General features: G+C 41.0%; 1 protein-coding gene across 2 annotated transcripts in view; it reads right to left on the reverse strand.

Moving 5' to 3' along the window:
- Positions 1-15,737, reverse strand: part of LOC107396386 (mucin-3B) — a 94,542-nt gene that overhangs the window by 47,875 nt on the left and 30,930 nt on the right. For both annotated transcript variants that reach the window (XM_070546087.1, XM_070546088.1), the window contains 2 exons: positions 11,596-11,784; positions 1-11,483 (listed from right to left, as the gene is read on the reverse strand). The exon at positions 1-11,483 is cut by the window's left edge and continues 38,245 nt beyond it. In XM_070546087.1, coding sequence (XP_070402188.1) covers positions 1-11,483; positions 11,596-11,784 — 11,672 coding nt within the window. The remainder of the gene's footprint in view (positions 11,484-11,595; positions 11,785-15,737) is intronic.

Genomic DNA, 15,737 nt, shown 5'->3' on the forward strand with positions numbered 1-15,737 from the left:
TGTAGTTGTTTCTGTGCTGAACAGTGAGGAAGCGAGGGAAGACACTGTTGGTTTACTTGACATGGCAATTATATAATCAGCAGACTTTGTTTCATCAGTTTTTGATGATGTTTTTGAAGAGGATATTACTTCTGCCAAAGAGCTTGCATGTGGAAATGAAGATGCATCACTGACTGACGTGTTTGAGCTCATTCTGCTTGGACTTTCACTTCCTGAGCCCTCAAGTTCGCCAAGGGTTATGGTAGATTTGCCATCAATGCTGGTGAAAGGAGATAGTGAAGACATCACTGTCTCATCAGTAACAAGATCGTAATCCTTCTCAATTGGTCCGGCCGTTGTCTTTTTGGTGCTGAACAATGAAGAAGCTGTAGAAGAAGCTGTGTCAATGGTAGATATCTCTATTGTCTGATCATCTAAGCTCTGTTGATATGTTTTGGGAGAAGAAGAATCTTCTATTGTTGTTACAGGTATGTCCTCAGTCCTACCAATGACTGAAGCTAGTTGTTTGTCAGAAGTTACTGTCAAAATTTCCTCTGTGCTGTAAAGAGGTGATGATGTGTAGACAGTTGCTTTTGACATTTCACTTGATGAAGGTATGTGCGATGAAGACATTGTACTAAGTGTTGAATAAGCAGTAGTTGTGGTCATTGATGACTGATCTGTGGCACCATCAACACTGTGTTTTGAAGTCTCTGACTCTGAGGAGATTGAGATAGATGCGTTTGAAGGTTTAATTGTTGAGCCAGTTAGGAATGAAGATGACTCCACATGTGTAGAAGATGCACTAGTTGATCTTGTCAGTAGAGTTGGGGCTGTGCCATCAAAGACTGTGGATACTGATGGTTCCTTTTGAAGAGATGGCAGTAGTGTCTTATGTGGTTCATGCCCATGTGTTATTCCAGGTGATTTAGCTGTTGGTGCCTCCGAAGTATAAGGAGATGAAGGTGAACCTTTGAGAGAAAGAGTTGAGCTCAACACAAGTGTGGTTTTGCTTCCTGAATACTCTTGATCTAAGTGTGCAATGGTAAGGGGCTTTTCTGACATATCTGTAACATAAGAACCTGTGGGTATCATTGTCTTTTCTGTGTAGACACTCTCAAATAGCACTGCTGGAGGTTTTGTAGTTGTTTCTGTGCTAAACAGTGAGGAAGCGAGGGGAGATACTGTTGATTTACTTGACATGGCAATTATATAATCAGCAGACTTTGTTTCATCAGATTTTGATGATGTTTTTGAAGAGGCTGTTACTTCTGCCAAAGAGCTTGCATGTGGAAATGAAGATGCATCACTGACTGACGTGTTTGAGCTCATTGTGCTTGGACTTTCACTTTCTGAGCCCCCAAGTTCGCCAAGGGTTATGGTAGATTTGCCATTAACACTGGTTAAAGGAGATAGTGAAGACATCACTGTCTCATCAGTAACAAGATCGTAATCCTTCTCAATTGGTCCGGCCGTTGTCTTTTTGGTGCTGAACAATGAAGAAGCTGTAGAAGAAGCTGTGTCAATGGTAGATGTCTCTATTGTCTGATCATCTAAGCTCTGTTGATATGTTTTGGGAGAAGAAGAATCTTCTATTGTTGTTACAGGTATGTCCTCAGTCCTACCAGTGACTGAAGCTTGTTGTTTGTCAGAAGTTACTGTCAAAATTTCCTCTGTGCTGTAGAGAGGTGATGCTGTGTAGACAGTTGCTTTTGACATTTCACTTGATGAAGGTATGTGCGATGAAGACATCGTACTGAGTGTTGAATAAGCAGTAGTTGTGGTCATTGATGACTGATCTGTGGCACCATCAAAACTGTGTGTTGAAGTCTCTGACTCTGAGGAGATTGAGATAGATGCGTTTGAAGGTTTAATTGTTGAGCCAGTGAGGAATGAAGATGACTCCACAAGTGTAGAAGATGCACTAGTTGATCCTGTCAGTAGAGTTGGGGCTGTGCCATCAAAGACTGTGGATACTGATGGTTCCTTTTGAAGAGATGGCAGTAGTGTCTTATGTGGTTCATGCCCATCTGTTATTCCAGGTGATTTAGCTGTTGGTGCCTCCGAAGAATAAGGAGATGAAGGTGAACCTTTGAGAGAAAGAGTTGAGCTCAACACAAGTGTGGTTTTGCTTCCTGAATACTCTTGATCTAATTGTGCAATGGTAAGGGGCTTTTCTGACATATCTGTAACATAAGAACCTGTGGGTATCATTGTCTTTTCTGTGTAGACACTGTCAAATAGCTCTGCTGAAGGTTTTGTAGTTGTTTCTGTGTTGAACAGTGAGGAAGCGAGGGAAGACACTGTTGGTTTACTTGACATGGCAATTATATAATCAGCAGACTTTGTTTCATCAGTTTTTGATGATGTTTTTGAAGAGGATGTTACTTCTGCCAAAGAGCTTGCATGTGGAAATGAAGATGCATCACTGACTGACGTGTTTGAGCTCATTGTGCTTGGACTTTCACTTTCTAAGCCCTCAAGTTTGCCAAGGGTTATGGTAGATTTGCCATCAACACTGGTTAAAGGAGATAGTGAAGACATCACTGTCTCATCAGTAACAAGATCGTAACCCTTTTCAATTGGTCCGGCCGTTGTCTTTTTGGTGCTGAACAATGAAGAAGCTGTAGAAGAAGCTGTGTCAATGGTAGATATCTCTATTGTCTGATCATCTAAGCTCTGTTGATATGTTTTGGGAGAAGAAGAATCTTCTATTGTTGTTACAGGTATGTCCTCAGTCCTACCAGTGACTGAAGCTTGTTGTTTGTCAGAAGTTACTGTCAAAATTTCCTCTGTGCTGTAAAGAGGTGATGCTGTGTAGACAGTTGCTTTTGACATTTCACTTGATGAAGGTATGTGCGATGAAGACATCGTACTGAGTGTTGAATAAGCAGTAGTTGTGGTCATTGATGACTGATCTGTGGCACCATCAACACTGTGTTTTGAAGTCTCTGACTCTGAGGAGATTGAGATAGATGCGTTTGAAGGTTTAATTGTTGAGCCAGTGAGGAATGAAGATGACTCCACAAGTGTAGAAGATGCACTAGTTGATCCTGTCAGTAGAGTTGGGGCTGTGCCATCAAAGACTGTGGATACTGATGGTTCCTTTTGAAGAGATGGCAGTAGTGTCTTATGTGGTTCATGCCCATCTGTTATTCCAGGTGATTTAGCTGTTGGTGCCTCCAAAGTATAAGGAGATGAAGGTGAACCTTTGAGAGAAAGAGTTGAGCTCAACACAAGTGTGGTTTTGCTTCCTGAATACTCTTGATCTAATTGTGCAATGGTAAGGGGCTTTTCTGACATATCTGTAACATAAGAACCTGTGGGTATCATTGTCTTTTCTGTGTAGACACTCTCAAATAGCTCTGCTGGAGGTTTTGTAGTTTTTTCTGTGCTGAACAGTGAGGAAGCGAGGGAAAACACTGTTGGTTTACTTGACATGGCAATTATATAATCAGCAGACTTTGTTTCATCAGTTTTTGATGATGTTTTTGAAGAGGATATTACTTCTGCCAAAGAGCTTGCATGTGGAAATGAAGATGCATCACTGACTGACGTGTTTGAGCTCATTGTGCTTGGACTTTCACTTCCTGAGCCCTCAAGTTCGCCAAGGGTTATGGTAGATTTGCCATCAATGCTGGTGAAAGGAGATAGTGAAGACATCACTGTCTCATCAGTAACAAGATCGTAATCCTTCTCAATTGGTCCGGCCGTTGTCTTTTTGGTGCTGAACAATGAAGAAGCTGTAGAAGAAGCTGTGTCAATGGTAGATATCTCTATTGTCTGATCATCTAAGCTCTGTTGATATGTTTTGGGAGAAGAAGAATCTTCTATTGTTGTTACAGGTATGTCCTCAGTCCTACCAATGACTGAAGCTAGTTGTTTGTCAGAAGTTACTGTCAAAATTTCCTCTGTGCTGTAAAGAGGTGATGATGTGTAGACAGTTGGTTTTGACATTTCACTTGATGAAGGTATGTGCGATGAAGACACCGTACTGAGTGTTGAATAAGCAGTAGTTGTGGTTATTGATGACTGATCTGTGGCACCATCAACACTGTGTTTTGAAGTCTCTGACTCTGAGGAGATTGAGATAGATGCGTTTGAAGGTATAATTGTTGAGCCAGTTAGGAATGAAGATGACTCCACACGTGTAGAAGATGCACTAGTTGATCTTGTCAGTAGAGTTGGGGCTGTGCCATCAAAGACTGTGGATACTGATGGTTCCTTTTGAAGAGATGGCAGTAGTGTCTTATGTGGTTCATGCCCATCTGTTATTCCAGGTGATTTAGCTGTTGGTGCCTCCGAAGTATAAGGAGATGAAGGTGAACCTTTGAGAGAAAGAGTTGAGCTCAACACAAGTGTGGTTTTGCTTCCTGAATACTCTTGATCTAATTGTGAAATGGTAAGGGGCTTTTCTGACATATCTGTAACATAAGAACCTGTGGGTATCATTGTCTTTTCTGTGTAGACACTCTCAAATAGCTCTGCTGGAGGTTTTGTAATTGTTTCTGTGCTGAACAGTGAGGAAGCGAGGGAAGACAATGTTGGTTTACTTGACATGGCAATTATATAATCAGCAGACTTTGTTTCATCAGTTTTTGATGATGTTTTTGAAGAGGATGTTACTTCTGCCAAAGAGCTTGCATGTGGAAATGAAGATGCATCACTGACTGACGTGTTTGAGCTCATTGTGCTTGGACTTTCACTTCCTGAGCCCTCAAGTTCTGCAAGGGTTACGGTAGAATTGCCATCAACACTGGTGAAAGGAGATAGTGAAGACATCACTGTCTCATCAGTAACAAGATCGTAATCCTTCTCAATTGGTCCGGCTGTTGTCTTTTTTGTGCTGAACAATGAAGAAGCTGTAGAATAAGCTGTGTCAATGGTAGATATCTCTATTGTCTGATCATCTAAGCTCTGTTGATTTGTTTTGGGAGAAGAAGAATCTTCTATTGTTGTTACAGGTATGTCCTCAGTCCTACCAGTGACTGAAGCTTGTTGTTTGTCAGAAGTTACTGTCAAAAATTCCTCTGTGCTGTAAAGAGGTGATGCTGTGTAGACAGTTGCTTTTGACATTTCACTTGATGAAGGTATGTGCGATGAAGACATCGTACTGAGTGTTGAATAAGCAGTAGTTGTGGTCATTGATGACTGATCTGTGGCACCATCAACACTGTGTTTTGAAGTCTCTGACTCTGAGGAGATTGAGATAGATGCGTTTGAAGGTTTAATTGTTGAGCCAGTGAGGAATGAAGACGACTCCACAAGTGTAGAAGATGCACTAGTTGATCCTGCCAGTAGAGTTGGGGCTGTGCCATCAAAGACTGTGGATACTGATGGTTCCTTTTGAAGAGATGGCAGTAGTGTCTTATGTGGTTCATGCCCATCTGTTATTCCAGGTGATTTAGCTGTTGGTGCCTCCGAAGTATAAGGAGATGAAGGTGAACCTTTGAGAGAAAGAGTTGAGCTCAACACAAGTGTTGTTTTGCTTCCTGAATACTCTTGATCTAATTGTGCAACGGTAAGGGGCTTTTCTGACATATCTGTAACATAAGAACCTGTGGGTATCATTGTCTTTTCTGTGTAGACACTATCAAATAGCTCTGCTGGAGGTTTTGTAGTTGTTTCTGTGCTGAACAGTGAGGAAGCGAGGGAAGACACGGTTGGTTTACTTGACATGGCAATTATATAATCAGCAGACTTTGTTTCATTAGTTTTTGATGATGTTTTTGAAGAGGATGTTACTTCTGCCAAAGAGCTTGCATGTGGAAATGAAGATGCATCACTGACTGACATGTTTGAGCTCATTGTGCTTGGACTTTCACTTCCTGAGCCCTCAAGTTCGCCAAGGGTTATGGTAGATTTGCCATCAACACTGGTGAAAGGAGATAGTGAAGACATCACTGTCTCATCAGTAACAAGATCGTAATTCTTCTCACTTGGTCCGGCCGTTGTCTTTTTTGTGCTGAACAATGAAGAAGCTGTAGAAGAAGCTGTGTCAATGGTAGATATCTCTATTGTCTGATCATCTAAGCTCTGTTTATATGTTTTGGGAGAAGAAGAATCTTCTATTGTTGTTACAGGTATGTCCTCAGTCCTACCAGTGACTGAAGCTTGTTGTTTGTCAGAAGTTACTGTCAAAATTTCCTCTGTGCTGTAAAGAGGTGATGCTGTGTAGACAGTTGCTTTTGACATTTCACTTGATGAAGGTATGTGCGATGAAGACATCGTACTGAGTGTTGAATAAGCAGTAGTTGTGGTCATTGATGACTGAGCTGTGGCACCATCAACACTGTGTGTTGAAGTCTCTGACTCTGAGGGGATTGAGATAGATGCGTTTGAAGGTTTAATTGTTGAGCCAGTGAGGAATGAAGATGACTCCACAAGTGTAGAAGATGCACTAGTTGATCCTATCAGTAGAGTTGGGGCTGTGCCATCAAAGACTGTGGATACTGATGGTTCCTTTTGAAGAGATGGCAGTAGTGTCTTATGTGGTTCATGCCCATCTGTTATTCCAGGTGATTTAGCTGTTGGTGCCTCCGAAGTATAAGGAGATGAAGGTGAACCTTTGAGAGAAAGAGTTGAGCTCAACACAAGTGTGGTTTTGCTTCCTGAATACTCTTGATCTAATTGTGCAATGGTAAGGGGCTTTTCTGACATATCTGTAACATAAGAACCTGTGGGTATCATTGTCTTTTCTGTGTAGACACTCTCAAATAGCTCTGCTGGAGGTTTTGTAGTTGTTTCTGTGCTGAACAGTGAGGAAGCAAGGGGAGATACTGTTGGTTTACTTGACATGGCAATTATATAATCAGCAGACTTTGTTTCATTAGTTTTTGATGATGTTTTTGAAGAGGATGTTACTTCTGCCAAAGAGCTTGCATGTGGAAATGAAGATGCATCACTGACTGACGTGTTTGAGCTCATTGTGCTTGGACTTTCACTTCCTGAGCCCTCAAGTTCGCCAAGGGTTATGGTAGATTTGCCATCAACACTGGTGAAAGGAGATAGTGAAGACATCACTGTCTCATCAGTAACAAGATCGTAATCCTTCTCAATTGGTCCGGCCGTTGTCTTTTTTGTGCTGAACAATGAAGAAGCTGTAGAAGAAGCTGTGTCAATGGTAGATATCTCTAATGTCTGATCATCTAAGCTCTGTTGATATGTTTTGGGAGAAGAAGAATCTTCTATTGTTTTTACAGGTATGTCCTCAGTCCTACCAGTGACTGAAGCTTGTTTTTTGTCAGAAGTTACTGTCAAAATTTCCTCTGTGCTGTAAAGAGGTGATGCTGTGTAGACAGTTGCTTTTGACATTTCACTTGATGAAGGTATGTGCAATGAAGACATCGTACTGAGTGTTGAATGAGCAGTAGTTGTGGTCATTGATGACTGATCCGTGGCACCATCAACACTGTGTTTTGAAGTCTCTGACTCTGAGGAGATTGAGATTGATGCGTTTGAAGGTTTAGTTGTTGAGCCAGTGAGGAATGAAGATGACTCCACAAGTGTAGAAGATGCACTAGTTGATCTTGTCAGTAGAGTTGGGGCTGTGCCATCAAAGACTGTGGATACTGATGAATCCTTTGGAAGAGTCGGCTGTAGTGTCTTATTTGTTTCATGTCCATCTGTCATTCCAGGTAATTTAGCTGTTTGTGCCTCCGAAGTATAAGAAGATGAAGGCGAACCGTTGAGAGAAAGAGTTGAGCTTAACACAAATGTGGTTTTGCTTCCTGAATACTCTTGATCTAATTGTGCAATGGTAAGGGGCTTTTCTGACATATCTGTAACATAAGAACCTGTGGGTATCATTGTCTTTTCTGTGTAGACACTCTCAAATAGCTCTGCTGGAGGTTTTGTAGTTGTTACTGTGCTGAACAGTGAGGAAGCGAGGGAAGACATTGTTGGTTTTCTTGACATGGCAATTGTATAATCAGCAGACTTTGTTTCATCAGTTTTTGATGATGTTTTTGAAGAGGATGTTACTTCTGCCAAAGAGCTTGCATGTGGAAATGAAGATGCATCACTGACAGACGTGTTTGAGCTCATTGTGTTTGGACTTTCACTTCCTGAGCCCTCAATTTCTGCAAGGGTTATGGTAGATTTGCCATCAATAATGGTGAAAGGAGATAGTAAAGACATCACTGTCTCATCAGTAACAAGATCGTAATCCTTCTCAAATGGTCCGGCCGTTGTCTTTTTGGGGCTGAACAATGAAGAAGCTGTAGAAGAAGCTGTGTCAATGGTAGATATCTCTATTGTCTGATCATCTAAGCTCTGTTGATATGTTTTGGGAGAAGAAGAATCTTCTATTGTTGTTACAGGTATGTCCTCAGTCCTACCAGTGACTGAAGCTTGTTGTTTGTCAGGAGTTACTGTCAAAATTTCCTCTGTGCTGTAAAGAGGTGATGCTGTGTAGACAGTTGGTTTTGACATTTCACTTGATGAAGGTATGTGCGAAGAAGACATCGTACTGAGTGTTGAATGAGCAGTAGTTGTGGTCATTGATGACTGATCCGTGGCACCATCAACACTGTGTTTTGAAGTCTCTGACTCTGAGGAGATTGAGATTGATGCGTTTGAAGGTTTAGTTGTTGAGCCAGTGAGGAATGAAGATGACTCCACAAGTGTAGAAGATGCACTAGCTGATACTGTCAGTAGAGTTGGGGCTGTGCCATCAAAGACTGTGGATACTGGTGGTTCCTTTTGAAGAGATGGCAGTAGTGTCTTATGTGGTTCATGCCCATCTGTTATTCCAGGTGATTTAGCTGTTGGTGCCTCCGAAGTATAAGGAGATGAAGGTGAACCTTTGAGAGAAAGAGTTGAGCTCAACACAAGTGTGGTTTTGCTTCCTGAATACTCTTGATCTAATTGTGCAATGGTAAGGGGCTTTTCTGACATATCTGTAACATAAGAACCTGTGGGTATCATTGTCTTTTCTGTGTAGACACTCTCAAATATTTCTGCTGGAGGTTTTGTAGTTGTTACTGTGCTGAACAGTGAGGAAGCGAGGGAAGACACTGCTGGTTTTCTTGACATGGCAATTGTATAATCAGCAGACTTTGTTTCATCAGTTTTTGATGATGTTTTTGAAGAGGATGTTACTTCTGCCAAAGAGCTTGCATGTGGAAATGAAGATGCATCACTGACTGACGTGTTTGAGCTCATTGTGTTTGGACTTTCACTTCCTGAGCCCTCAAGTTCTGCAAGGGTTATGGTAGGTTTGCCATCAATACTGGTGAAAGGAGATAGTGAAGACATCACTGTCTCATCAGTAACAAGATCGTAATCCTTCTCAATTGGTCCGGCTGTTGTCTTTTTGGTGCTGAACAATGAAGAAGCTGTAGAAGAAGCTGTGTCAATGGTAGATATCTCTATTGTCTGATCATCTAAGCTGTGTTGATATGTTTTGGGAGAAGAAGAATCCTCTATTGCTGTTACAGGTATGTCCTCAGTCCTACCAGTGACTGAAGCTTGTTGTTTGTCAGAAGTTACTGTCAAAATTTCCTCTGTGCTGTAAAGAGGTGATGCTGTGTAGACAGTTGGTTTTGGCTTTTCACTTGATGAAGGTATGTGCGATGAAGACATCGTACTGAGTGTTGAATAAGCAGTATTTGTTGTCATTGATGACTGATCTGTGGCACCATCAACACTGTGTTTTGAAGTCTCTGACTCTGAGTAGATTGAGATAGATGCGTTTGAAGGTTTAATTGTTGAGCCAGTGAGGAATGAAGATGACTCCACAAGTGTAGAAGATGCACTAGTTGATCTTGTCAGTAGAGTTGGGGCTGTGCCATCAAAGACTGTGGATACTGATGGTTCCTTTTGAAGAGACGGCAGTAGTGTCTTATGTGTTTCATGTCCATCTGTTATTCCAGGTGATTTAGCTGTTGGTGCCTCCGAAGTATAAGGAGATGAAGGTGAACCTTTGAGAGAAAGAGTTGAGCTCAACACAAGTGTGGTTTTGCTTCCTGAATACTCTTGATCTATTTGTGCATTGGTAAGGGACTTTTCTGACATATCTGTAACATAAGAACTCGTGGGTGTCATTGTTTTTTCCGTGTAGACACTCTCAAAAAGCTCTGCTGGAAGTTTTGTCATTGTTTCTGTGCTGAACAGTGAGGAGGCGAGGGAAGACACTGTTGGTTTTCTTGACATGGCAATTGTATAATCAGCAGACTTTGTTTCATCAGTTTTTGATGATGTTTTTGAAGAGGATGTTACTTCTGCCAAAGAGCTTGCATGTGGAAATGAAGATGCATCACTGACTGACGTGGTTGAGCTCATTGTGCTTGGAGTTTCACTTCCAGAGCTTTTTTGTTCTGCAAGGGTTATGGTAGATTTGCCTTCAATGCTTATTAAAGGAGATAGTGAAGACATTGCTGTCTGATGAGTAACAAGGTCGTAATCCTTCTCAATTGGTGCTGCTGTTCTCTTTTCAGCGATGAACAATGTCGAAGCTGTAGAAAATGCTCTGTTGTTGGTAGATGTCTCTATTGTCTGATCAGCCAAGCTGTGTTGATTTTCTAGTGGTGAAGCTTTAGTAACAGTTTTGAAATTCTCACCCGATTTAGCAATGTTTGATAAAGTGAGAGAGGACAATAGAGTAAAATCCCTAGGAAGTGTTGTAGTTGGTGTAATAACTGACAAATTCGCAGAATTGGTTACACTGTGTCCAAAAATTTCTGGTTTTGTTTTTATAGGCAGTGATCCTAAGTCACTTTCAGCAGATAAAGTTGAGACAAGTTTTTGGGCTGATATAGTTTCATCTGTTGTAGATTCTTCACTTGTAGTCACTGGTTTAACAGGTAATTCACCTGTTATCGATTGACTCTGAGACGAATGTTCACTAAAAAACTGAGTTATAGGTGCCATTGTAGTTTTAATCACTTCAAAAGCTTTATAGAAAGAATTTAGATTTGTTGTTTCAGATTGTTTCCTCTCTTGTGTTTTTGTGGTGAAGTTATCTGTTTTTGTGCCACCATTCTGAAGATCTGATGATTTATTTGTTCCTGCTAGTGATATTGTTGCTGTGGTTTCACTTTTCATTGAATCTTGATCAGATATATGTTTGGGGCTTATTGTTGAAAATATTTTTACTGTCTGTCCAGAGGTATTTAACAATAGGCTTGTTGTTGCCAATGTTGCTGTTTTGACTTCTGAATCATCCTCCTTAGATGAAGGTATTTTATCAGTAGTAACTTGGTCTGTAGGTGAGACTGAAGCACTTTGTATTTTGTGTGTTGTTGTTGTTGTAGGGCTTAGTTGTTCAGCTAGCGTTAACTTTAGAGCAGAGTCAGTGCCTTTTAAAACAACTGAGTCAGTTTTTTGTATCGCTGTTGATGAGGCTTTTTTCACCTCTGTAGATAACATCATTGAGGTAGAGTTGTTCTGCATAGGACCCTTTGTGATCAGTTTGTCGTCTTCAAAAGAATTTGTTGAATCAGAAAAAATATAGTGAACGTCATCTGGGACCTTTGTAGATGCCACTGTAGATGCATGTGTCTCTACAGATTTAAAGGAATAAGAATTATTATCAGACAAGTTATAAATAAACAACTTGGTTATTCCATCAGTGATTGCAGATCATGTCACATTCTTTCTTTAAACCGTGGGTACCTTTGGTGCTTTTTTCTTGTTCATGTGAAAATCTGGTCTCTGGAATCATGGTCACAAGAGCTTGAACAATGTGGTGTAAGTCTCCATTTAACATGACAGGCTGTCCATCAGCTATGGAGGGGATGGGAAGGTCAGACACAAATGGCACTGTAGAGGATTGAGATACTTGTGTTGTTGAAGTCTGTTCAGCTGTTAAAAAGAAAAAAAATAAAGAAAACAAAAGAAAATTAAAGCTACGATGGTAAATTTGGTAACAAATTAGCTTAAAATATGTTTTTCATTCCTCCTTACAACATTTTAACATTATATAGCTATTAATATATTGTGGAAATTTAAATAAATGTATAAGGTGGTTATTTCACATTTGTCTAAAAACCTTCGCCAATTACCCATTTTAAACCGAAAGCAACTATTGGATCAACTGGTTGTTGGTCTAGCCCAGCGTTTCTCACTTATTTTCTCTGAAGCCCCCACCCCCCACCCCCACCCCGGATATATATATATATATATATATATAACTTCTTACGGCCACACTCCTTTACATGGGGGTTAGGTGGGGTGAATTGATAACTGTCAAACAACTAGTTGCTCAGTGTTCCAACATCCACAAATGACAACTGCTATCACAACTTGAGATTGACAAGATCCAAAACAAATGCTACAGAAAGGGGGAGCCAGGACACAAGGTTAAAGGGGAGTTAACATCATCTCCCCATCCAGACATTTGGTACAAAGTTCCAATAAGTGATACAATGCTGAACAAGGCAGCAACTGACCTAAGATCATCATTCAAATGAACACCACGAAACCCTCACACCAACTAAAATAGCTGAGTGACGTACCATCAGAAATCCTTGAAAATGTGAATGCAGCATTGGCAACAATTCTTACAACCACCACCACCAAACCATTGAGCTAATATACATTTTCAGCAGCAGTGATCCTTGAGATGCTTGGCAATAGAAGCAAAAGCAACCATGAGAAACAATACCCATCATGGAAAAAGGGTTGGAGGCCAAAATCAAGGCAGCACATAGAGATTTGAGCCAACTGTCAGAGCTCTAGAAAGGTACAATGAGAAAAACAGTAGCCAAGAGCAACAGCCAGATACCCATTCCTGAATTACCTTAAACTGCTAAACACTGGCTCCAATGCTCTTCTCAACCCAACCAGCAAAAGTGTACTATCCGTGGCAGGGTAATAATAACAACAGAGCAGACCCACCAAGGCTGGATACTGAACAGTAATGGATGGACATTTGAGAGAAGGAGACATCACACAACAGCAATGCAATGTAGCTACTAGCCTCTCAAGGAGAAGACCACATCAACCTCATTGAGCAGAACCCAGTATCCATCACTGCACAGCACCGGGACCCGACATAATCCAGGCCTACTGGCTTAAGAAGCTCACTGCACCCCATGAGCAAGGCCGAATAGTCACCCAAGACTTCAAAGCCCAACACACCAACCTGTGCATGGCCTGGATTGATTACAAGAAAACCTATGACTCAGTGCCGCACTGATGGCTTATGGAGTGCTTGAAGCTGTACAACATCAACAGGAGTCTGACAGTCTTCATTGCAAACTCAATGGGGCTGTGGAAAACCCCCTTTGGTATGCAGGCCATTTGCCCAAGTCTCCAGTAAATGTGGTAAATACCAAGGAGACGCTCTGTCCCCACTGCTGTTCTGAATATGTCTGAACCCCCTCAATCAGCCAGACTGGCTATGGATACAGACTCAAGAATGGAACCACAATCAACCACCTCCTCTACATGGATGGCATAAAGCTGTATGCCAACAGAAAGCGAGAAATCGGCTCACTGATCTACCCCACCAGGATCTACAGCACTGAAATTGGAATTTCATATGGACTTAAGAAGTGTGGTCAGATGGTGTCAAAGAAAGGGAAGGAAGTCTACACAGAAGGGGTCTCACTCCCAGTAGGAACAATAACAGACATTGAGGACAGCTACAAGTAACTTGGTACCCCACAAGCAAATGGAAACCTTGATGAGACTACAAGGAAAAGAACCACAGCCAAATGCCTACAAAGAGTAAGTCAAGTCCTAAGAAGTCAGCTCAATGGCAAAAACTAGATCGGGACAATAAACAGCTACACCCTACTAGTAATCAGGTATCCTGCAGGAATAATACGCTGGCCAAAGGAAGAAATACAAGCCACAGATGTTAAGATGAAGAAGACACCTTCAAGCTAGACTGAAAGTTGAATCAGCCAACATGGACAAGCCAAAAGGCTTCAGCACAAAGGTTGTATGGTTAGACAAAATAAAGATCAAGCTATTGGGTCACAGGAGTGCATCAAGCATGGTGATAATAGCATCATGCTGTGGTTCATGTGCATTGCATAAAGTGGACAGGAAAACAACTAAAGTGAACTGCCACAGAATAAAGTAAAGCATTAAACTTCTCAAAAGGCTGACCAAAGCACCGACTCAATGTTGTTAAAAGTTGAAAATTATGTTTATAAACTGGGCTTTTGTCAGGAAATAAAAACTACCTTAAAAGATATCTACCAATACTGTTGAGTATGTGTAATAAAAGCACTTGTGGTTAACGTGCATTCTGAAAAGGGATGTTCATATATATATATATCTAAGTTTATTAAATAATATATAGAGACGTTAGTTGTAATATGGCCTTTAAAAGTCCTCTTGCTTAATTGATAAAGATCAATAACAACTATTATGGAATAATTAGCGTTGGTGAATAAAAATAATAGATAGTGTGCTTATCTCAACACCAAAACATCTACAGTTCTTGTGTGAGTTCTCAGAAAGAAAGAAAAAATCATTGAAGCAAAAATGGCATAACATTGGAAATAAATCTCTTTGCAAAGAGTCTTTGGCTTACATAGTGTGTGAATTCAATCCAAGCCATAATTCAGAGATTTCTTTTGTATTTATACTCATTTGAAAGGAAAACATTTTCAAAAGGCTAACTGAGTGCAGACAACTTTTTGAATGAAGATGAAAAGTACTAATATTATAAGTACAAGAAATTGAATGGGAAGGACAATCTAATTCGCAAACCAGATTGCAAGCTGATCAGAGAACTTTTGTTTTTCTGTTTGTCAAAATCATGCCCAGCATATATGTCCAATAATACAATTCAGTTTATTTATATAGCGCCAAATTACAACAAAAATCGTCTCAAGGCACTTCACAAAGTAAACATTCTAATTGAACCTACATATCAGTGCATTGAATTTATTATGCCAATTAGTTAAACGTTTCCCATGTTAAAAAAAACTCAGCAGATTGCATCAAATAACTGACTAGTGTCAGAGACTTTACAGCAATCCTCATACTTAGCAAGCATGTAGCGACAGTGGAGAGAAAAACTCTCTTTTAACAGAAGCTTCCAACAGAACCTGGCTCAGTATGAGCAGCCACCTGTCACGACTCACTGGGGGTTTTGAGAAAACAGAGCACACACACACACACACACACACACACACACAAACACACACACACACACACACACACACACAAACACACACACACACACACACAAAATATCAGCCCTTCCATACACAAATATTTGCTGTGGTCTATGAATGAATGCCTTTTGAGCAGTTTTTTTCACCTCTGATTGATTGATTGCTGGTAGCCAATCAATCAACCAATCAATCAATCAATCAATCAAACTTTAATTATAAAGCACTTGTCAAGCAAACAAATGTAACTAAATGTTTTACAGATTTAAAAAGTACCCACATATCTCACAAATTTCACTGAAAATTAACACCCCCCCCCCCCCCCCCCCCCAACCCAGTGGCACGCACACGAACACACACATACCCTCAGGCAACCAAAACACACTTGAGAACATAAGTAAACACTGGGCTGAGTTCAGATGAGTCAGTTATGTACAGAAATCTAAGAAAACACCATCAGGGGAGCTGTCTGACCCAACAGCAGCAGATCCATGGCAGCAGCCAGGGCACTGCCACAGGGCACCCGAGGGGGGGTGGGGGGGGGGGGGGGCAAGGGTAAGGGCCACGACCTACACCCAAGCACCACCTGGAGAGCACCCAGGCCAGTGCCACCGACCACCAGACCTAAGGCAGAGGGCTCCCGCAGGGGGGACACTGTAAAGCATTGGAATAGATAAAATA

This window comes from Nothobranchius furzeri, chromosome 17, assembly GCF_043380555.1.
Source record: "Nothobranchius furzeri strain GRZ-AD chromosome 17, NfurGRZ-RIMD1, whole genome shotgun sequence".
NCBI classification, from domain to species: Eukaryota; Metazoa; Chordata; class Actinopteri; order Cyprinodontiformes; family Nothobranchiidae; genus Nothobranchius; species Nothobranchius furzeri.